The sequence below is a fragment of the Macaca nemestrina genome, chromosome 4, assembly GCF_043159975.1.
Source record: "Macaca nemestrina isolate mMacNem1 chromosome 4, mMacNem.hap1, whole genome shotgun sequence".
Classification (NCBI taxonomy): domain Eukaryota; kingdom Metazoa; phylum Chordata; class Mammalia; order Primates; family Cercopithecidae; genus Macaca; species Macaca nemestrina.
The window spans coordinates 7,110,793-7,135,118 of NC_092128.1; the positions used below are offsets into that span (position 1 = coordinate 7,110,793).

The 24,326-nt window shown below is 36.6% G+C and overlaps 1 protein-coding gene across 18 annotated transcripts in view; it reads left to right on the top strand.

The window, feature by feature from the left end:
* The window catches only part of LOC105474928 (lysine methyltransferase 2C), a 310,251-nt gene that overhangs the window by 178,520 nt on the left and 107,405 nt on the right, over nt 1-24,326 (top strand). For 14 of the 18 annotated variants that reach the window (XM_071094207.1, XM_071094202.1, XM_071094205.1 and 11 more), the window contains 7 exons: nt 6,595-6,764; nt 7,228-7,379; nt 8,345-8,458; nt 9,351-9,428; nt 10,954-11,672; nt 21,256-21,375; nt 24,132-24,248. In XM_071094207.1, the coding sequence (XP_070950308.1) occupies nt 6,595-6,764; nt 7,228-7,379; nt 8,345-8,458; nt 9,351-9,428; nt 10,954-11,672; nt 21,256-21,375; nt 24,132-24,248 (1,470 nt within the window). The remainder of the gene's footprint in view (nt 1-6,594; nt 6,765-7,227; nt 7,380-8,344; nt 8,459-9,350; nt 9,429-10,953; nt 11,673-21,255; nt 21,376-24,131; nt 24,249-24,326) is intronic. The other 4 variants (XM_071094211.1, XM_071094215.1, XM_071094217.1 and 1 more) reach the window with 2 other exon arrangements.

Sequence of the window (24,326 nt, forward strand, 5' to 3'; positions counted from 1 at the left end):
GTAACTGCTGGATAATTTTTGTCTCCTGCTCTTAATCTTCTTTATTACGGTTTTCATTATCTTGAGAACTAGTAGAGAATTCTGGGTTTCTTTCTTTCTCAGCTTGTCGTGTCTCCCCTTTGGTGTGCTCCTTTCTAATTTGCTCTTTGTAATCTGCTGTTCTCTTTCAGAGTGACAGAATTACATAATTTCTGGGAATACTATTGGGTACTTAATCTTTTTATTCTGTTCTTTGAAGGCACTATAATGTGGTGGTTAAAAGCTTATGCTGTGGAGTCAAATTTCAGCTTCTTCAATTATTAAATTTATGATCTTTGGCTACCTATATAACTTCCGTAAGTCAGTGTATAGAAGGTTAATAGTAGTTACCTCACAGGGGTGTTGGATTTAATGAAGTGGTGTCTATAAAGTGCCCAGCACAATGCCTAACACAAAGTAAGCACAGAAACAGTTACCATAGAGTTTTTCATGGTTTGGAAGGTTTGTCCTTTGAACCATTTGAAGAATGATTGTATTTCTCTGCTGTTAAATTCTTCTGTAGTTCTCTCTGTAGTCTTGAGTCATAATTTGCTCATTTGTTTGCATTTAACATTTGAGTGTTTACTGTGTGTGAATATCACTGTGGTCAAGGCTGGAGATGTGGGGGCAAATCGGTGTGTCCCCAAGGGGCTGTCGGTCTAGTTTGGGGCTGCTCTCTAGTGAACTGGAGTCGGGGGTGATCTTTTCAGGATCTTTATTGTAAACCAGTCGTTGTCAGATAGGTTTCTTTGTCCTATTTTTATCTCAAGAATGTCTGTCTGTTGGAGTGTTATGCATTTTTAGAAAATTTTTACTTGAAAATAAGTTCAAACTCTTAAAAGTTGGAAAAAATAAAAATAATACCCGTATCCCATTTACTTAGATTCATCAGTTGTTAGCATTTCATTATCATTGGGCATGCCCTCACTTTGTGTGTGTATGTATGTGTGTGTCTCTATTCCCCCCAGTCCCCTACCATTTGAGGGTTAATTACATACCTTACGCCTTTTTACCACTATTTCAATATGTATTTCTTAATAATAGAAATATTCTTAAAAAATCACAATCCTGCTGTCAACTTCCTAAACTTACATCAGTGTAGTATGTTTAGCCGTATTCCAATTATGTCATTTGATCTTATGTCATTCATAACCTACCCCTTCCTCCAAGTAGGTTCTAGGATTTAGTTTTTGTCATTGGTATTTTTGAAGAATAGAGTTCTTCCCAATATACTTGTTTTTTTCTTTTTTCAAACAGAAATTTCCCCATTTTGTCTTTGATATTCCCTTATGATTAGATGAGAGGCATGCATTATTGGCCAGAATACTGCAAAGTGCTGATCCATCCTCAAGGTATCACAGCTGGAAGCATACATTATTCCACTTTCCCTCATGGGAATCACCTGGTCAGGCTGTTGCCCAATTTCTTCTTTTTCCCCCTCCTTTGTATCTAATAAAGCAGTATGTGAGGAGACACTTTAAGACCATGCAGATATCTTGCTTTTCCTCAGAACTTCCTTCTAGATTTTAAAAACTTACTCCCTAGGCCAGGGGTGGTGGCTCACACCTGTAATCCCAGCACTTTGGGAGGCTGAAGCGGGCGGATCACTTGAGGTGAGGAGTTTGAGATCAGCGTGGCCAACATGGTGAAACCCTGTCTGTAGTAAAAGTACAAAAATTAGCCAGGCATGGTAGCGGCTGCCTGTAATTCCAACTACTCAGGATGCCGAGACAGGAGAATCGCTTGAACCCGGGAGGCAGAGGTTTGCAGTGAGCTGAGCTCATGCCACTGCATTCCAGCCTGGGTGACAGAGAGAGACTCCATCTCGAACAACAGCAACAAAAAACTTACTGCCTGATGATGCCATTTTAACCTGCTTTCTTTTGGTTGCAAATGATGCATTTCCAGCTCTTAGCACTCCCACCACATTTACCAGTTAGCCCTCTGCTTTCTTTTGTAAGCAAGAATACTTCTTTCACATGTTAAACTTACTAATTATTGATATTGACTCATGAGCTCCTATTATCTTCAGTCAGTCATTTACAACTCATTACCTAATTATTTTTTGTGTTCACATGGTCCCATGTTTGCTGTCAGTTGCTCCTTCAAGCTGGTGCCAGTGTTCTGCCCTCACCACTTATGTGAACACTTCATTACTTTTTGGTATAACAAGATGTTACAAGCTCATCTTATACCTCCCATGCCCCAGTCCTGGATTCCTTTAGTGGGGAGTGGGTATTGGGTGTGCTCGTTGCTACTGGAGGGTGTTTGCTTCTTCACCCTTTCACCTGGTGGTGTCAGGAAATACATGCATGTGTATACACTTACACAAGCTTTTCCAACCCATGGCCCGCAGGCTACATGTGGTCCAGGATGGCTTTGAATGTGGCCCAACAGAAATTCATAAATTTTCTTAAAACATTATGAGGTGTTTTTTTTTGGGGGGGGGGGGGATGTGCATAGCTCATCAGCTGTCATTAGTGTTAGTGTATCTTGTGTATGACCCAAGACAATTCTTCTTCTTTCAGTGTGGTCCAGGGGAAGCCAAAAGATTGGATACCCCTACACTTCCATTTGTACACATAAATATTCATATACCCTTACATATACATAACTTAGAAATAATGAATTTACACCAGTACCCCCAGTTCTTATCCTTCTCCACTGAGTTCTTTGCCTTCTCATTCTTGCATGTCTGTTCTTCTACAATAAAAATTCTGGGTTGCAGCAACGTCAGCACATTTATTCAGTTGCTCCATCTAAAAAGCAAATCTGCTTCAGTTTGCTCTCAGTAATAGATTTTATTCCCCTTTCTTTTCTTAGTGATTTAATTTTTTAAATATAGAAGATATTAGTATACTTTCAAAACTCAAAGCTGTATAAAGTTTTACTCAGAATTGTCACTGCCTCTTGTTTATTACTTATACCCCATTTCCTTCAACCTCTTGGAGGTAACTAACTTCATTGTTTTCTGTTTTAAACTTCCTGTTATTTTTCCTCTAAGAAGATATATTGCTCTTACTTTCACTGAAGGTAGCATGTTGTATATGTTCTTTTGCATGTTGCTGTTTTCATGTAATAAAATCTGGAAATCACTTCCAGGCAAGTTAGGCAAGTTCAAGAGATCTCATTCTGCTTTTAAACAACTGCATAGCACTCCACTGTGTATCTGTGCTATGGGTTACTCAACCAGTGGCCTGTGCTTTGGTATTTTGATAGTTTACAATATTTTGCATTATAAATGATTTTACAGTCTATAGCTTTGTGCATATGTATTTTTGAATTCTCAGGGACAAATCTATAGGGTAAATTCCTAGAAGTAGGATTATTGTCTCAGGAGTGTACGCATATGTAGCTTTGTTAGAAACTGTCAAATTTCCTTTCTTGGGGCTTATGGTACTTTGCATTGCTACTAGAGATGTATGAGAGAACTTTTCCTACATCTTTGCTAACAGGATGACTTGTTCAGCTTTTGAATGTTTGCCTGTCTTCTGGGTGAAAAGTGGTATATCAATGTAGTTTTAATTTTTGTTTCTCGTAAGAGTGAAGTTGATCGTTTTTCCATGTGTTTAAGGGTCAGTTTTTATTCCTTCTCGTGAATTGTCTGTTCATGTGTTTTGCCTGTTTTTGAAGATTTTGGCATTTTTTTCCCCTAAATTTAAGAGTTCTTTATAAGTTAGGGATGTAAGGCCTTCATCTGTGTTACATGATGCAAATATTTTCTGCTAGTTTATTTGTTCTTTTTTTTTTTTTTTTTTTTTTTTTTTGCTTATTTGTTTGAGACAGTGTCTCACCCTGTCTCCCAGGCCATAGTACAGTAGTATGGTCATAGCTCGCTGTAGCCTTGACCTGGGCTCAAGCAATCTTCCTGCCTCAGCCTCCCGAGTTAGCTAGGAGTTATGTGTACCACCAAGCCCAGCTAATTTTTTGCTTTTGTAGAGACAGGGTCTCACTATGTAGTCCCAGCTACTCAGAAGACTGAGGTGGGAGGATCACTTGAGCCCAGGAGGTCGAGGCTGCAGTGAGCCGTGATCATGCCACTGTATTCTAGCCTGGGCTACAAAGCAAGACCATGTCTCCAAAACGTAAATATATATATTTAGTGAGAGTTGATTGACATCTTGATTTTAAGACATCCTAACCAAGAACAAGGGATGTCTTCACAAGTTTGTTAAAGTCTAGTTTTGTGTCTTTTAGGAGTGTTTTATAATTGTCTTAATACTGATTTTGAACATTTAAGCTTATTCTTGAATATTTATTTTTCTGCTGTTATAAAGGGGGTTTTCTTACTTTCCTTTAACTGGTTATTTGTGTGTGTGAATTCTGTTGTCTTTTGCGTGCTAATTTTATATCCTAGTACTTTGTTGAAATCTTTTATTGAGTTTTTGAAAAATTTTCTAGGATGTTCCAACTCTATTTACAAATAGAGTTTTTTCTTTTCTTGGTCTTAATGTCTCTGCTTTCATTTATTTCCATGCTTGCATTGGCTCCAGAAACATGTTAAAATAGTAGTGGAGATAGTAGGCACCCTTGCTTTTTCCTGTCCTTAGTGGGAATACCTCTAGGGTTCCCCCATAAAATAAGGTATTGCCTTTAGAATTGAAGTATTTATGTTGATCACATTAGAGAAATACCCATCCATTTTTACTTTCTCAAGAGTTATTAGGAATGGGTTTTGATTCTTCCCAAAGACTTCTTTCTTTAAGCATCTGTTGCATTGAAATGATTTTTTTCTCCTCCCTTTTAATTTGTTAAACTTTATTAATGGGTTTTTCTAATATTAAATATCTTTGAATTTCTTGTATAAACTCCACCTGGGCATAGTTATTATTTTCTTAACGTGGTATTGATCTGTTTGATAGTATTTTATTTAGGATTGTTTTTCTTTTCTCCTTCTCATTCGATAAAGGATAATACATTCTTTTAAAAAAATACGTATATGTAGTCAAAAGATGGGGTCTCAGTGTGTCGCCCAGGTTGAATTCTACCTCCTAGGCTCAAGAGATCCTTCTGCCTCAGCCTCTCAAATAGATGACACCACAGTTCTGTGCCACCATGCCCAGCTATTTAGTATTTTTTCCCTCAGTATTTTAAAGTGCATTCATTTTAATCTTTAAGACTTCTGATCTATGGTTCCTAGTAGTTTCTCTTTTTAAGTGAGCATCCCTTTCATATCAGCCCAGTAGCACAGAAAGATAAAGTTCCTTTTTATTGATGTTTTAGATTAGAAATTTGGGGTGGGTAATGAGAGCCCCACAATTTATTAACCTTATCCCCAGGATTTTAAGGCTGACTAGCTCACAGGCACAGAAGTAGTTTTGGCTGGCCTCTGGTTGGCCTTTTACTTCATAAACGATTCTAATTTGGTAAGGATAGGACCACTCCCTCTATTCTAAAAACATGAAGGGCCATCATTGGACTTTTGATGTGGAGCAATTTATTTTCACATTTTCAGACACCAAGTCACATGGAGTTGGCCATGCTCTGTGTTTGCCCACCCGCCATGGCAGTCTCGCATTGTTGCCCAGGCTTGAATGTAGTGGCGTGATAGCTCCCTGCAGCCTCAGACTCCTGGGCTCAAGCTGTCCTCCTGCCTCAGCTTCCCAAGTAGCAGGGACTACAGGTGTGCACCTCCATGCCTGGCTAATTTAATTTTTTTTTTTTTTTTTTGTAGAAAAGGGGTGTTTTGTCTTCTTGCCCAGGTTGGTCTCGAATCCCTGGCTTCATGCAATCCTTCCATCTTGGCCTCCCAAAGTGCTGGGATTACTGACATCAACCTGTCGCACCAGGCTGGCCATGCTATTGTTTTAAGAGAGAGTTCTTTAGTTTTAGTTTTTAGTTCTTAAGCTACCAAGAAGCAAGAAGAATACTATATGTAGCAACACCATTTTGCTTTCTGCAGTGTAATAGGTTGAGTAGACTTACTCCACAAAAATTACTTCCTGATCCTAGAATATGTTTCTTTTTTTGAGTTTTGGGTTGCTGTCTTTTTGGTTTCATCTCTTCCACCTATATGTTTTCCTGGATATCCCCATTCCCTTATTTACATTTTCCTGGAGATTTCAGTGCAGATTTTGTGAGGTCACATCAGACATTGAAAACAGCTTTTTAAAAGGTGTATACCCAGGCACAGTGGCTCACACCTGTAATCCCAGCACTTTCAGAGGCTGAGGCAGGCAGATCACTTGAGGTCAGGAGTTGAAGACCAATCTGGCCAACATAGTGAAACCCTGTCTTTACTAAAAACACAAGATTTAGCTGGGCGTGGTGGCGCACACCTGTAGTCCCAGCTACTCAGGAGGCTGAGGCAGGAGAATCACTTAAACCCAGGAGGCAGAGGTTGCAGTGAGCCAAGATTGCACCACTGCACTCCAGCCTGGGCAACAAAGTGAGAGTCCATCTCAAAAAAAAAAAAAAAAACAAAAAAAAAAGCCTATACCCTCAATTAGTGTCATGAAAATAAAAGCTAAACGTACAATCCACAAATGATTCATGACTTTTTTAAAGGTTTACATCAGAACTACAATTACAAATGCATAACAAAGTGTTTTTGTTTTTGTTTTTCCTCGTGTTTAGAATTGCAGAATATGTATAGAGTGTGGCACACGGTCTAGTTCTCAGTGGCATCACAATTGCCTGATATGTGACAATTGTTACCAACAGCAGGATAACTTATGTCCCTTCTGTGGGAAGTGCTATCATCCAGAATTGCAGAAAGACATGCTTCATTGTAATATGTGCAAAAGGTAAGAAGATAGTTATTCTATTCAGTTGTTTTGTCAGTTGTTTTATTCATGTGGTCATTTGCTCTACCATCTTACAGCTTCTAAGTTTTTATCACTGTAGCAATTCCATCAGTACTGATTGCTGTTATAGATGGAATTAAATGATGGTTTTGAGTCTCAAAGGCATAAGGAAGTAAATGGGCAAAAGACCAGACCACATCAGAAATGAGCACTGATAGGGAAAGTAAAGAAAAAATAGCTTAAAAATGTCAAGTAAAAAATACGGCAGCATCTCTAGTGACATCCACAGATGTCCTTTAAAAAAATCCTTTAAAAAACCTTTGTCAGTTAGCAACCCCTCTAACGTCTCTCCTCTCATCCTTAATTAACCATTTTCATATCTAGCTTTTCAGCAATGCCTTCTCTTTACCTAGACAATAACTTGACGTGAGAAACTTTTATTTAAGTATGCTTATCACTGCAGGTGGGTTCACCTAGAGTGTGACAAACCAACAGATCATGAACTGGATCCTCAGCTCAAAGAAGAGTATATCTGCATGTATTGTAAACACCTGGGAGCTGAGATGGATCCTTTACAGCCAGGTGAGGAAGTGGAGATAGCTGAGCTCACTACAGGTAAACTTGAGAATGATTTTTTTTTTTTTTTTTGTAATGTTGTGCCAATGTGTCACCAATATATTGCTTTAATCAAGAAGAGAGGATCCTGTATTCCAGATTCCATCTTGTTCTCAGTTTCTCAACTTTTAAATGTATTTGTTATGTTGGTCATCTCTGAATCTGATGGCTAAAATCGAATGTAACTTAAGATAGTTTTTTTAGTATTTGAATTCCAGGTCTATCATGCTTTCCTTCACTTGTGTTCTTTAAGCCGACAGTGGAAGTTCCCCAGTCTTTGGGTTTGCTTAGTTTGTTCTTTATAATGTGAGTTTTCTCTAAGCGTGTTGTAGTTTTGTAATGTCCTTTTTAAGTTAATTATCACCTCTTCAGCCCAAGATTTTGTTCAGGTATGGAATAGTTTTAGTAGTAGCCTACTGTTATAAACATGAGTCTTGGAGCATAAAGGAAATAGAACTGCTCACCAGATTGTTTTTCATTTTCATCACTACGAGTGGTAGCTTTTATAAAAGTTCTCTTTATCATACCCTTTATCAAAAGGGTAACTAAGCATCTTAACTACTAACGTTTCATTTCCAGGATGCCATCAGTATTTAGTTTTGAAATATCCTTTTAAAATAATGTGCCAGTTACCTTTTTAAAAAAATTGTTTTAGAGATGGGTTCTCACTATGTTGGCCTGATTGGTCTTGAACTCCTGGCTTCAAGTGTTTCTTCCACCTTGGCTTCCCAAAGTGTTAGGATTACAGGTGTGAACTACCACACTTGGCCCACCTTTTGATGTATTATAATTTTCATGTTTTTAAAAAATGTAAATATATATGTGGTTCAAAAGAGAAAAATCTGAAGAAAAACTTACAGCGTTTTTGATGATTTGCCCTTACTCATACAAAAATCATAATTGTTGACTTAATGAACAACAAAAAAACTCATTCTGAGCTAAAGAATTAATAATGTTTTGTTAAGATTATAACAATGAAATGGAAGTTGAAGGCCCTGAAGATCAAATGGTATTCCCAGAGCATGCAGTTAGTAAAGATGTCAACGATCAGGAGTCCACTCCTGGAATTGTTCCAGATGGTAAGAATATTTAATGGATATACTCTGTTTTTGAAGAGAATGTGTATGTACAATAAATATGTGAATATTGACTAAAACTTCAGTAAATAAAAACCAAGATGCAGTCACTTAGGAAGAGTTTTTTAGTAAAATAATCTTAGACAAATAATAGGAGAAACGACATGCGTATATTTGTAGTTCAGCTATCATCTAGATTTAATCATAAGTACTTCGTTAAGGTATCAAGTGATTTTTCGTTAAAAAGCAATTTGTGTTTTTATTTCTTTAGTTGTAGTTGCTAAGTAGAGCTGTTGATGATGATGAGATGTTTCATGCTAAGATAATGAAAAATTTGCTGTATTGGATCATCTCAGCAGTCCTATTGAGGGTTATTTCACTGATTTCCATGATATTTCAATTAAACTTTTTGTAGTACATATTGATAAGAGCTATTACTGTACTTGCAGAATTAATAAGAGACCTTGTCGGGGGAAAATTACTTACTACATTTAATCACAGGCTCATTTGAAAGTCTTTGGTGTTGTATGTGGAGTTATATGTTCAATTATATAGTATGCGTAAAAAGTACAATGTATACATAAAAAGCCACTGAGATGTTTTGAAATTTATTAAGTTCACATATAACAACTCTCATTAAAAGTTATTTTCTATAATCTTCCTCGTGAGGTCTAGTTGTTAAAGAAAAAGAGAAAAAGACAAAAAAATTTTACCATAGTGCAAAGACTTCTAATTTTGTCTTCATAACTTACTAACAAGTGGTACAATGTTTCGTGCTTATATTGGAAATTAACATTTAGTAGAATAAAACTCTTTACTTAAATTACTGTTGAGGGAACAGCGTTACAAAAATTTTGACTCCTTCTTAGAGATTTTATAAATGTGTTACTCACAGCAGTTCAAGTCCACACTGAAGAGCAACAGAAGAGTCATCCCTCAGAAAGTCTTGACACAGATAGTCTTCTCATTGCTGGTAAGCAGTATGTTCATATTACCTAATTTGATTGAGTTACAAGATAATGTCTTTATGTTACAAGGTAATGTCTTTATTCCAAAGACATTTTTGCAATTGCTGTATGTATACACATTACAGTAACTAAATCTTTTAGTTAAGAGATTCTGGATCTAAAGAGACAGTAGATCTAAAGGAGGTTAGTTTCTCTTGAAAGGGTTTTTTTTGGGGGGGAAGGGGGTTGGGGGAGGCGGTTGTGGTTAAAAATATATTGTACTATCAGATCTGTTATTTGGTAGTTTTCTTTTATCCTTAGCTGTAGTCTTTCAATAAAGTGAGAAAGAAGATGAGATTTCAGTTTGATATCAGAACATGTATAGGCCTGGGCAATATAGTGAGACCCTGTCTCTACAAAACACAAAAAATTAGCCGGGCGTGGTGGCAGGCGCCTGTAGTACCAGCTACTCGGGAGGCTGAGGCAGGAGAATGGCATGAACTCGGGAGGCAGAACTTGCAGTGAGCCGAGATCGCGCCACTGCACTCCAGCCTGGGCGACAGAGCAAGACTCTGTCTAAATAAATAAATAAATTAATTAATTAATAAAAGTATCTGGGCATGGTGACACATGCCTGTAGTCCCAGCTGCTTGGGAGGCTAAGGTGGGAAGATCACTTGAGCCCAGGAGGTTGAGGCTGCAGTGAGCCATGTTTGTGCTACTGCACTCCAGCTTGGGTGACAGAGTGAGACCCTGTTTCAAAAAAAAAAGAACATAGATAAATTTTAGTCACTGATTGGTAAATGAGGATGGTAGTGTCTTTTTACTATAACTTAAAAATTACCTTGATGAGATTTGGAATAAATGCTTTTTATCTTCAGCGGTCCTACTTTATAGAACCACTTATAGCTCATGTCAGTTGCACCTCTAACGTTTAAGCAAGATTGACTTAAAGGTTTAACATGCTGGTATCCTCATTTAAAATTTACCAGCCAGTGACTGTATTTTCTGATATCTAAGTTTATAGATTTCCTAAGATTAGTCTTTTAAGTTACAGACTGATGAGGAACAAGGATTATATCCAAAGAATGTTTTGGGTAGGTTGGCAGGTATGGTTAAGCAAAATAAATATTGGTGGATAGTAAATCTTTTCTGTCTGTGCTTTTGAGTCTATAGTAACTTTGTTACATCTGGGTATCTGCTATTAGAAAATGCCTTCACATTCTAGGTCAGTCTTTACTTTTTAACTTAGGTATCTCACATAACATGATTGATCCTCATTTTCTTAACTAAAAAATGAGTATGAGAACTTTTCCTGTATAATTTTCTGTCCTTTTGGAAGTACTTAAATTGTAAAACATCATGTTTTCATGTGTGGGACTGATTCTAATCCATAAATCCTTGTGTACTTTGGCTTTCATTCACTTAATAATTGCCTGCTTTGATGAATACCTTCTGATTTAAGTTCTAGTGTAGCAAAATGTTTTATATATCTATAGTTAGAAAATTTAAAATTTGTACATTACCGTAACAAATGTTCTGAATTTTGTAGTATCATCCCAACATAAAATGAATACCGAATTGGAAAAACAGATTTCTAATGAAGTTGATAGTGAAGAAATGAAAACGTCTTCTGAAGTGAAGCATATTTGTGGCGAAGATCAAATGGAAGATAAAATGGAAGTGACAGAAAACATTGAAGTCGTTACACACCAGATCATTGTGCAGCAAGAGGAACTGCAGTTGTTAGAGGAACCTAAAACAGTGGTATCCAAAGAAGAATCGGGGCCTCCAAAATTAGTCATTGAATCTGTCACTCTTCCACTGGAAACCTTAGTGTCCCCACATGAGGGAAGTATTTCACTATGTCCTGAGGAACAGTTGGTTATAGAAAGACTACAAGGAGAAAAGGAACAGAAAGAAAATTCTGAACTTTCTACTGGATTGATGGACTCTGAAATGACTCCTACAATTGAGAGTTGTGTGAAAGATGTTTCATACCAAGGAGACAAATCTATAAAGTTATCATCTGAGACAGAGTCATCATTTTCATCATCAGCAGACATAAGCAAGGCAGATGTGTCTTCCTCCCCAATACCTTCTTCAGACTTGCCTTTGCATGACATGCTGCACAATTACCCTTCAGCTCTTAGTTCCTCTGCTGGAAACATCATGCCAACAACTTACATCTCAGTCACTCCAAAAATTGGCATGGGTAAACCAGCTATTACTAAAAGAAAATTTTCTCCTGGTAGACCTCGGTCCAAACAGGTAGGGTGATTTTAATGATATTGACAGAAAAGATATTGGAACAATTCTATAAAATCAGAAGGTATATGTGTAGTTTTGGTGTGAATGGCAACTTTTTCTGTCTGCAGATAGAACTTCAGTGTAATGTTGACTTATGTGTTTCAGCCATTTTAAAAATGCCGTTAATGAAGAATGTCATTTATTAAATTTGAAGTGATCTTATTTAGAATTTCAACTCATTTGGGCCATAAAGATGCAACCTATTTGATAATAGTTTCTTTTCTTTTTTTTTTTTTTTTTTTTTTTGAGACGGAGTCTCACGCTGTCGCCCAGGTTGGAGTGCAGTGGCGCGATCTCGGCAAGCTCTGCCTCCTGGGTTCACGCCATTCTCCTGCCTCAGCCTCCTGAGTAGCCACCGCGCCCGGCTAATTTTTTGTATTTTTAGTAGAGACGGGGTTTCACTGTGGTCTCGATCTCCTGACCTTGTGATCCGCCCGCCTCGGCCTCCCAAAGTGCTGGGATTACAGGCGTGAGCCACCGCGCCCGGCTGATAATAGTTTCTAATAGAGCTTTAAAAATTCTTTTTTTTTTTTTTTTTTTTTTTTTTTGAGACGGAGTCTCACGCTGTTGCCCAGGCTGGAGTGCAGTGGCGCGATCTCGGCTCACTGCAAGCTCCGCCTCCCGGGTTCCCGCCATTCTCCTGCCTCAGCCTCCTGAGTAGCTGGGACTACAGGCGCCCGCCACCGCGCCCGGCTAATTTTTTGTATTTTTAGTAGAGACGGGGTTTCACTGTGGTCTCGATCTCCTGACCTTGTGATCCGCCCGCCTCGGCCTCCCAAAGTGCTGGGATTACAGGCTTGAGCCACCGCGCCCGGCCTAAAAATTCTTTTAGTTCTGTGCCACAGTAAAAATAGAGCCTAAAATGCAGTATAGTTATTGTGTATATTTTTAACCACATAAACATCAATATTTATGACAGGAATTTTCCTTGCTGGGAAATTTCTCATTTTGATGTTTTTATTAATTGCTAACTCTTGTGGGATTTCTTTTTTCAAGTAGGACTTATTTCAATAGTTTCATGAGAAAAAAATCTTAGAATTGTACTGTTGATTTTCAGTAAGTAAAGATAAATCTTCCTGTGACTGCTTTACATTATGTACATTCTACCCTTTAAGAATGAGTTCCATTTCTTTTTAAGTGAGATTTAAGTAAAACTGCATGGCAAAATGAAGATACTATAGGTATGAACTATTCATAATTTTATGAAATTGCTACTTTCTGAAGTGTTTTTTAAAATTGCAAGATAACAGGTAGTGGAGAAGTGTTAATTCACGGTGGTAATATGGAGTTTTAAGTTTCATGATTTAAATTGCTTCAAGTTAAGTTTTAAGTTTCATGATTTAAATGGATTAAAGTTTGGCTTTTTATAGGAATAATATCTCGATTTTAATCATATAATTTTTAAACTGTAAGGCCAGGCTTTTAAGAAAAATCATTTTTTAATTTGAAAATTAGTCTCCTCTATATCAAACCCAGATATATTTTGTTCTCTAAAGACAAGGTACACCAAAGGCAAAGTAGTTGTCAGATGGGATTTAGCTGTTTCTGCATGGCAAAGACGTATGCAGTAAAACTAGACCATTCTTTATATATGCCTTTTTTCTAAGTATTTTCCTTGACATTTGTTTCTGCTCTACCAAGAAAGGTTTTTCTTCTCAAACCAGTTGTTCTCCTTTCCAGTAAGTTTTTTTGTTTTATTTTGAATGGTTGTATAATAATAATGTCGTCGTGACTCTGAAAATACTTTAGCAATGGAAATTTGAATCTCACATTTACTTTTGGTTCATATATTTATATTCTTTAAAGATACTACTTCATATGTATTCCTGTAAAATTTTACATTTATCTTCTTCCTTGAAGACTTTTGTTTCAGTTGAGAAACCAGATTCAATACATTAGGACTCTTTTTCTGTAGACTTTATGTTCTGAAATATTGGGGAGGGGGGTGTATTTCCAGGCTTATTCCATCTTATATGAACCATATCCTAGTATTTTGCTGAGCTGTCTTTCAATTCCCAAATCTGATGATAATCTATTTTTCTGCCCCTCTTGTTACTACTTCATCATTTGCTGCTAATCTTGTAAGCATTTTGTAGGCTGTGTTTTCCTTCCCTCCAGCTTTTTAGTTTTCCAGTCTTGGTTTTAGTTACGTAGCAAACAGCCTTCACTTGATGATGAACCTACTAATACAGTGCTGTTATTAGGGAGAGTATGAATTGAATAGTACAAGATAGATCTTCCATTAGTGAGGTACTGGGGCCATAACTTGCAGGAAATATTCTACAGATAGGAGTGTGTATATCCTTACATTAGAAATACTGAAATTCAGTATTCTGTTACATTAATTTCTTTGATATCAGGCATTTCTGTATTATACTTATGTTTTTATTGTTTCTTCTGCATATTCTTCACATTGGAGACTGGCTATAAAATAAGCTGCATTTTCCTGGCTGTGATTGTGATGTAAGCAAGATTCTTTGGTTTCCAGCTATTTTTTGTTAACATCACTGGCATTTTCATATTTTGTTGAACCTTACCAATTCTTTGGTCTTTACCAGTACGGTAAATACTAACCAGAGAAATGTAGATTTACCTTAAGTTATGTTCCATGGTGGGCAAATTGTTAAGTTGATTTTCTGTAATAGTATTTTATGAGCTTTTCGAGGAATTCACTTCAAAATTAAATGAACATTTTAATAGGAAACATCTGAAAGATCTAGTTTGTGATAGCTAGTAATTGGATTATCAGATGTTATCTGGAGGTACAAGCTAACCAACCAGTAGAATGGTAAGCCAGTGCTATCTAATATAAATATAATGCAGACCATGTGTGTAATTTTACATTTTCTAGTAGTTACACTTAAAAAAAAAAAAAAAAGGTGAAATAAATTTTAATCTATTTTATTTAACCTGGTATATTCAAAACAATATTTCAGCATTTAATCAGTATAAAAATGAACAAGATGCTTTATACTTAAAACATATCAATTCTGACTAGCTACGTTAGAAGTGCTCAGTGGTCACATATGATGGTGGCTGCCTTATTGGACAATGCAATACAAAACATTTTGAGAAATATGAAAAAAGCAGTTCCAGAATTACTGGTGAAATTAAAATACCAAAAGAATTCAAGATCGACAAACTAAGACTGTTGCTGTGCTTTCACAGTCTTTAAGGACTGAAGTAGAAATACTCTTTTTCTGTTGTTCATGGAACACGTTTTAATGTAGATAATTGCTAAACCATTTGTTGCAGCAACAAATCATTCTGCACATTTTCAAATATATTAAGTTTTGAATATATAATCCAAGCAACCCAATATAGAGGATTTTCTGAAGTTGAGATGTTAGGACCCACAAAATGGAATTTATGTCTCAGGTATTGGACATCCATTATCAAACATCAAATCATATAGAATTATTTTCCTTTAAGGAGGTTAGTAATTAAAGTTTAGTTTTTTGTATTTTTCCTTTCATATGGAATGTTTTAGGTGCTATTTAGTGAGAAATATAATGCTTATTTTCTTTATGACATGTTTCAAATATATCTCAAATGTGTGGTTTAGAACCTAACTGACTACAGGAATAGTAACACATTTTTCTGATGGCTGTGAATAGAGTAAGATTCCTTTTGTTTTTTGTTTTCTTGCCTACTGTAGACGCAGGATTTCACAAAGATGAGGAAAAATTAGACATGATAAGGTAGGAGAAGTAACAGACAGCAAATTGGATGTTGTTTCATACAAATTGTCATAATGACTTAGTTGTATTTTCACATCTTTTATTGAAGTTATATATTTATAAAATTTAGTGTTTCATTTTTCAGCATTTAAAAATATTTATTTTTTAATAGAGATGGGGATCTTGCTGTGTAGACTAGGCTGGTTACAAACTCCTGGCCTCAAGCGATCCTGCCATCTTGGGTCTCCCAGAGTGCTGGGATTACAGGTGTGAGCCCCACAGCGCCTGGCCCATTTTTCAGCATTTTTGTAGGTTTATGTACTTTGCGACTTGGGTTTAAGAAAGTGGTTATTGACACTGCCACATATTGTAATCAGCTTGGTAGATTTTAGAGCATCAGTCTAATGGTCCTACCCTAGACCAATTAAAATGCACTTCTAGGATCATCTTTGACTATAACCCTGAAAGCGGAGTCCTGAACTAGAGAAATGTGCTACTTGTTTTATTGATTTTTAAAAATGCATTAAACTTAATACTATAAGGAATGGTCTTTTAAAATGGTGGAAAATAAAGTGGAAATTTTAAATTTATCATATTAAATCATATCATTTGTTTTTATTTCTGTCTTTAGTCCATTTCTCTCATTGCACGGTTGTATTCCCATTCTGATTAGGAAATTCTGAGATCATAATAATCTTAGGTCTTCTTGTATTATTTACCCTGTATGTATCATCACATCTTATAGAAAGATATTTAAATGTAATCACACTACTGTGATCTAGTTCAGACACCTTCATGTTCTAATTGCTTTCATGTTGGTATTGAAAGATTCTATTAGGCATTTTATGAAACATATTATTTGCAGGAGATATTTCTTTTTTTTTTTTAGTTTTTATTTTTTTATTTTGAGATTGAGTCTTGCTCTATTGCCCAGGCTGGAGTTGTGGCGTGACCTCACTCACTGCACCCTCTGCCTGCCTGACTCAAGCAGTTCTCCTGTCTCAGCCTCCCGAGTAGCCGGGACTACAGGTACACGTCAACACACATGGCTAATTTTTAAAATATTTTTAGTAGAGACGGGGTTTTGCCATATTGGTTAGGCTGGTCTTGAACTCCTGACCTCAGGTGATCCACCCACCTTGGCCTCCCAAAGTGCTGGGATTACAGGTGTGAGCCACCATGCCTGGCCTGCAGTAAATATTTCAAGAAAATTTCATAAATGAAAACATAGGTAATGTATTTTGATATCTCTTGGACAAATTATAACAAGTTTACTTTATATTATAAGAAGAGTACTTTCAGTTTTAAAAGTAGCCAGAGAACCATAGTTTTAAACCTAAAACATACCTACCCCTTTGGAACATCAAGCTAACGATACAGCAGGTTAGAAGTACCAGACTTTCCTTTTAGTTTACTTGTGCTTGTTGTGGTATTTTTGGAGACATTACTGTTGCTAGCGCCACCTAATTTGTATTCTGAAATTATCGAAGGCTAAAGCGGATAAAACTGTTTCTTTTGTTACCAAAACAGGATTAGGTCTAATTTCTTTTTCTACTTGATATTGAACTCAATTTTATATATGAGACTTCTTTTAAGAATTCCTTTAATAGTGAAGTGTTTGCTGCTGTAGCTCCAATGTACACAAGTGATTATATTTACCAAAAAGACAAACTGTAAACTTGTTTGTTTCTTTTACTAGTTATCTTCCTTTCTGCTCTATCTCTTCATTGCTTTCACTTTTCCTAAAGTAGACTCACTGTTTATATGCAACCTTGGTTTTGCATAGTATGTTGGAAGAGTGTGGGGCCGGGATTGATTTAGGATTTGGAGGTGTAAAGTTTGCCAGTGAGACACCAGACCTTCTCTGGCTGCTTTTAAAACTGATAGTACTCTTGGGCTGTAAGAGTGACTTTGATCATATTTAACAACCAGCAATAGAATATGACTTTTAATAGAAAGTTGCTTCTAAATAGCCTGTCCTCCACCTGTCATTATTGTTCTTATTTCCCCATCCCACAGTCCCTGTATAACCTACTAGCTTGGACAGTTTACCTGGGAAATTGGCCTCAAAGCAGAAAGAAATTTAATGCTAATATTAAACGATTTTGGGGTTAAATTATTTTTCTTGGGTTCAAATTCAGTCCCTGCCAGGTAGTATTTTTTTAGTTTCTGTAGTAGTTGATAGCAAGTTGGTTCTATTTACAACTTAATGATTACATTAGGAACTCTTTTGCTTTTAGTTCAGTTGATAGATTAAGGGGGCATTATATAGATTTTTTTTTTAGTAATTTTTAGTAACTTTTATAAGTGAAAAAATTCAAAATTCTGGGTTATTACTGGTGGAGGCATTAGTGTATTTCATGTCATAGTTCATTGTTTATTGATGAATTCATACACAGATGCAAAAAGAGACAATAGATGCTGAGCAGAAAAAAAGTTCAGTAAGTGCTGAACAGAGTGCTTAACATAGCACTGAACAGAAAGGAGCATGATCTTCAATTACAGTATAGAAAGTGCTGGATTGTAGGAGGAGAGCCCATATATTATAGGGGCAGCTAACCTTTTCTGAATGGTGTAAGTTCTTGATCAAAGCTAAGATCTGAAGGACAATTTAAACTTTGATAATTATAGCTATATTTTAGTTTTAAGGTCTAAGGAATATACTAGATAATTTGTCAGAATATCAAGTATAATGATAATTTTTCTTCAGAACTATAAAATTACACAAAGTCTGTCTTCTTTTTGAAATGAGAGAAAATTTTGGCATCAAAGCTAACTTTTAAATTATGATGAATAATACATAATTACCAGAAAATTCCTATTTCTGAAATAAAATTATTCAACATTATTTTTATCTTAGAGTATGACTTTCTGTGTCATATTTTTGAGAACTGTCTACTGCCAATGTAATATTAAACTATCGACTAAAAGGAATTTAAGATGTAAGCCAAATCTCAGAGAAAAACCAACGGAAATATTGAGAGAACTAAATTTAGATATCTCTTGCTCCCCACTTCCTACCACTAAATACAATTGCAAACAATAAAATGTCCCAGGTGGTGATGGAATGAGAGGGTACTGATGTTGTGGTAAGAGAGATGATGGTTCATTGGGAGTACTAAGGAAAGGTCTCCTGATGAGAAAATATTTAAGGCCATACCTGAAGGGTTAGAAAACGCCAGACATGGCTGGCTGTGGTGGCTCACGATTGTAATCCCAGCACTTTGGGATGCCAAGGCTGGTGGATCCCAAGGTCAGGTGTTTGTTTGAGACCAGCCTGACCAACATGATGTCTCTACTAAAATACAAAAATTAGCCGGGCATGGTGGTGCATGCCTGTAATCCCAGCTACTCATGAGGCTGAGGCAGGAGAATCACTTGAACCCGGGAGGTGGAGGTTGCAGTAAGCCGAGATCGCACCACCACACTTTAGCCTGGGTGACAGAGCGAGACTCCATCTCAAAAACAAACAAACAAAAAAGCAGCAGACATTTATTGAAGGACTGGAATGGTATAGTAAAGTGTTCTGAGTCAGTTGGGCTCTGATTGATAAAGAGCTTGGCATGTTTGAAGGACAGCAAGGAAGCCAGAATAGCCGAGCACAGTAGCAGGGAGACAAGTGCCGCAAGATGAGGCTGGAGAAAGGCCCTGGGAAAGGCTTGTCTTTTAAGTGCTTTGAGAAGCAGTTGAAGGTTTGAAATAGAATCGTGACTTGCTTGATCACATTTGTACTTGCGCAAAGTTCCTCTGGCTGCTGTGGGGAAAGGCTTGAGTAGATGCAGGCTGGGAACAGCATAACCAGCAGTAGACTCTTGCAGCATGTTAGGCGAGAGATGGTGGTGGCGACAACTGGGCTGCTGGCGGTGGAAGTGACAAGAAGTAGAAGGATCAGAGACAAAACTTGAAGATAAAAAGTCTTGAATTTACTGATGATCTGCATTGACGAAGTGTTGGGGGAGAGGACTGAAGGAGCAGAGGAGAGTGACAAGGGACTGGGTGCCATTTATAAGGATGGGGAAGACTGGGATGAAACCGGTTAAGGGAGAAATTTTTTAAACATGGCAAACTTAAGAGGTTTTGTGTGAGAAAATGGAAATGCTAAGAAGGAAGTTGAAAATCCTGCTAGTTTGGAGATACCTGATTAAAACTAGATACAAGAATGTTAAGAGGCAACAACTTCCAAGACACCCTCGTTGTAGATAATACCATTTCAGGTCTAGGCTCAAGCCCTGGGAAACTCCAGGGCTTTGGAAGTCAAATACAGGAAGAACATGTACGGGAGATGAAGAAAGATTAGCGAGGAAGTCAGTGAAACATCCACAGGTGTGCTGCTGCCAAATCCAGCAGAATAGTATGCCACATGTTAGGAGCATGAGTAAAATGAGAAAAGAGAAATGGCTTTTGACAATACAGAGGTTACCTAAGACCCTGGACTACTAATAGTAGGGAAGAAGACATAGGTACAGATTCAAGTTGATTTGAGATTATGAAAGTGAGGTAATTGACCTGCAGTGGTTGCTGCTTAGTGAAATCAGCATAGTGATTACGTGAGCTAGGTTAGAGATTTGATGGGTAAGAAAGAATACCCAAGGGTGATCCTGGAGGGAAAATAAATAAAGTCTTTGCTGGAGAGAGTGAGTTGGATAGCCGGACTTCAATGTCTGTGGATTGAGTTTGTGACTTAAAAATGAAACCAGTCTATTGCTTGCATGGCTTTTCTCAAAATACTGTTATTCCATTACCTGTCTCTTACTCCAAGAGTAGTCACATTCTTGTTTCTAGTTATTTTAATTCCTGGTGGTATTTTTATGTGATTAATGAGATACTACTTGTTAATTTGATAATATTCTAGAAACCCGGTAAGTACTATGTACCTTGTCTTAAGTTTTGGTTACTTAATTGGTAAAATTATAGCATGCACCATTGATTTACCTAATTCAAAATAGATTATTTTATTGTTTGACATTTGTCTTGTGTTTTTCTTTAAAATGTTATCTTTGTGGAGTAAACATTTTTTTGTATGCTGTTTAGCATCTTCATCAGATTAGTTCAGGGTGTTGCTGAATGTGGTTATTTGGATGTAGAATGCTTTAGTTTTAGTTATATAGCTTTTAATAAGATACTATTTTCTATATAATTTATCAGATACTTTAGGCATTTTAATTTGCAAATTTAGGACAATTTGCTTTAACATTTCTTCTTATTTGTCCATTGGATGTAATTTCCACAAATAACTGAAACCCAAACCCACAACTAATGGTCACTGAAGAAGGAGTGATTAAATGCTAACACAAATAATGGTATTTGTATTTTAATGTTACCAACTCTCCACAGTTTAAAGTTTATGCATTTATCGATTGCTTATGTTTCTCATCTCATTCTTTGGCCTACTGGTTTTGGTCGTTTATAGCTATAGAATATAGAATTCCTTATGGTTATCCATTTCTCCTTTTAAGTAGAATGATAATTGTTAGAAGAAAAATAATCCCCCAGTACTTTCTTCTAGTGTTAATCCTTAAAGTGTGATTGACCTTTATTTACTTTTTGGTGCGGTAATTGCAGTTCATGAGTCAATGTTGATGTCATATAAACCTTAATTTTTAATGTTTCATTGTAGTGATGTCTCAGCCAGAATTAAATATTTAATGTAAATTGTAGCAGCAAACATTTAAGTTATTTAAGTTATACTTAAATGTTTAAGTCACTGTTAGTGATAAGCTTATTTTGCCTTCCTTGAAGCAACTTGTCCTAAATTTCCATACGTTTGCATTTGTTTTTGCTGTTCTAAAATTCCTTAGTTGCTGGCTTTGACCTTTTATGTTGCTGAGTTTTACACATCTATTTTCTCAACTGCCATATCCTAGGGGGCTTGGAGTACCCATAATACAGTGAGCCCACCTTCCTGGTCCCCAGACATTTCAGAAGGTCGGGAAATTTTTAAACCCAGGCAGCTTCCTGGCAGTGCCATTTGGAGCATCAAAGTGGTAAATAAAATTGCATTTACATTCATATATCATTTCTGTCTGATTGTTTTGCCCTACTGGATGTTAAGAATTAAATCTTTCTTTTCTAGATTGAGCTTCCAGAGACACTTTTTAAATCTAAAAATTTTAATGTAAAGAAATAATATGCATTTAAAAATCAAGTACACATTTTTAATACCTCTTTTTATGGTTAATTCCTTTTGTTGTGATTACTACTGTTTTTATGAGGGAGAAGTCCTTGACATGTAGACCAAAAGGTAATTACGGACATTTTCATTCACGATATCATAAAACTTTGTTGCTTAGAAAAAAGCAAAAGAAAAACTCCATTAATTTATTATGTTCTCATGGAGAAGAAATACCAAAATTGTGGCAGATTTCATTGTCTGTGGTTAATACCTTAAAGTGACAGGGCTTTTCCCCCCATGCCATTGGTTGGTGACTCTGTCAGTCCTTGAAGTAAGTAGTGTGATGCATTTTGAAGAGAAAAAAATTAATTTGGAAAAGTATTAACTCAAAAGTTAAAATACCTCATTGACTAGAGGTGACAATTTTTCTTCATCTTCCATATTTAATATTCTGGAATATGACTGTTTAATTTAGACTCATCAAGGATTTTAAGGAATTCTAGATTATACTTTATTTTCTTTCATGACTGGAAGAACAATTCTTTTTTTTTTTTTTTTTTTTAACTTCCCTACCTCCCCCGATATCATCCAAGATATTGAGGTATAAATATTTTAAGAGTCATTTGACAGTTTTGTAATAGAGACCACCAGTTTTCACTTTTTGTTTTTCTGGGTCAGCATTTGATGTTGGAGAAAATAATTGAGAGATTACTGTAGTATTGGTTTTTAATCACTGACTTAATTTTTCAAAAATCTTTAATACCAATTTAAAAACAAAACAAACTTGGCCAGGCGCCATGGCTCACGCCTGTAATCCCAACATTTTGGGAGGCTGAGGTGGGCGGATCACTTGAGATCAGGAGTTCGAGACCAACCTGGCCAACATGGTGAAACCCTGTCTCTACTAAAAATACAAACAAATTTAGCCAGGCATGGTGGCATGTGCCTGTAATCCTAGCTACTAGGGAGGCTGAGGCAGGAGAGTTGCTTGAACCCAGGAGGCGGAGGTTGCAGTGAGCCAAGATTGCACCATTGCACTCCATCCTGGGCGTAGAAGCGAGACTCCATCTCAAAAACAAACAAACAACCCAAAAAACTAAGCTGATCCCATACATCTGTTGTTGAAAGAAGCTGATGCATCTCTCAAGGGATCTCAAGGAGAGCAGGTTAAGAGAAGACAGGAGTGGCACTTTGAAACTGGAAGCTGGCTGTATTTATTACATCCAAAGGGAAAAAAACCATTCCTCCCGTTCCTTTTATTCATGTGTATCTATTTTATGCTTACAGTATCACCATAAAGTTTTACTTGGAAATCATTCTGCTAAATAGGGAATAAGTTCATTTCAAACTATGATAAGGGACATCAGTTGAAGATATGACATATTATTTAACTTGTTGGGAGGGAAACATCAAAGTATTTTCCTGAGCATCTGGATAATTTTAAATATACATAATTCATCTACTTAGGTAGGTGCCAGGTTTTTTCAAGGAGTAGTTAATTAGTACAAACAAGGGTGGGGGAGCAGGGAGCACCATACTCTGGTTCTTAAATTATCAGGGAATTTAACTAACACATTTTCCCATACGTTTATTTTTTGTGTAAGAAGTCAGATAAATTATTTCCATTTCAAGTATTTATTATTCAGATTATTTAAAGCAAAGCTTTCACAAAGCCTTTTGCCAGCTTTCCCATAATCCTCAAATATTTTTTCCTGGCTAGACGCTTAGGCTTACTCCTGTAATCCCAGCACTTTGGGAGGCAGAAGCAGGAGGATCACTTGAGTCCAAAAGTTCTGGGCTGCAGTGAGCTGTGATCACACCACTGCACTCCAGCCTGAATGACAGAACAAGTTCTTGTCTCAAAAATAAAAGTAATAATAATAAATTTTCCTCTAAGTACTATGGTGAATGAGGTAGAAATGTTGAGTTCATAAGAGAACTGTTGAATAGTGAAGGAAACTGACTTAATTTTAATGACAGGAAGAATACTGTTACACACTAGCAAAAATGAACTTTCATGCTGATGTAGCAGTACAGAATATGGTTCCAACCCAGGGACGCTGGAGCCAGACTTGCTAGATAAGTGACTTTGGACAAGTTACTTAACCTTTTTACTCCTCAGCAAAGTCATCTAAAATGGGGATAATAAAACCTGCTATATGGGATTGTTGAGAGTAAAAAATTCTTAGATTAGTACATAGTAAGTACTCAATAGATACTAGCTATTACTGTAATCACTGCAAGACCAGTTAATGAGAGAGTTCTTCCTTATACGTACTCTATATTAAATATAATTTGTTGCACTTCAAAATATCTGGATTAGGCTATAGTTGTTGTAGCCACCGAGAATGTAGGAGTGGGAAAGAGAAAAATCATGCAAAGGCTTGCTGAAAGCGTTCACAGTGACAGGCCCAAGGTATGATTCTAAGGTTGTAAACATTTTATATTTAGATTTTTAAGTTGTGGAGTATGCTTTTAAAGATACAAATAATAAGCCAGGTTTCTTAATACTTACCTAAAGAAGTGTTTGTGTAACATTTGATAAAATGTTTTATCTCAGTGGCATTTGGATTTAAAAATTCTTTTCGGCTGTCACAGAATGTTGACTTTTCCTAATCTGTTACATAGGGCCGTGGGTCTGGATTTCCAGGAAAGCGGAGACCTCGAGGTGCAGGACTGTCGGGACGAGGTGGCCGAGGCAGGTCAAAGCTGAAAAGTGGAATCGGAGCTGTTGTATTGCCTGGGGTGAGGCTTGCTTCATGTATATTTTCTCTAATCTAAATGTCAGTTGATGAAAATCTCACAGCAAGTTATTTTGATCTT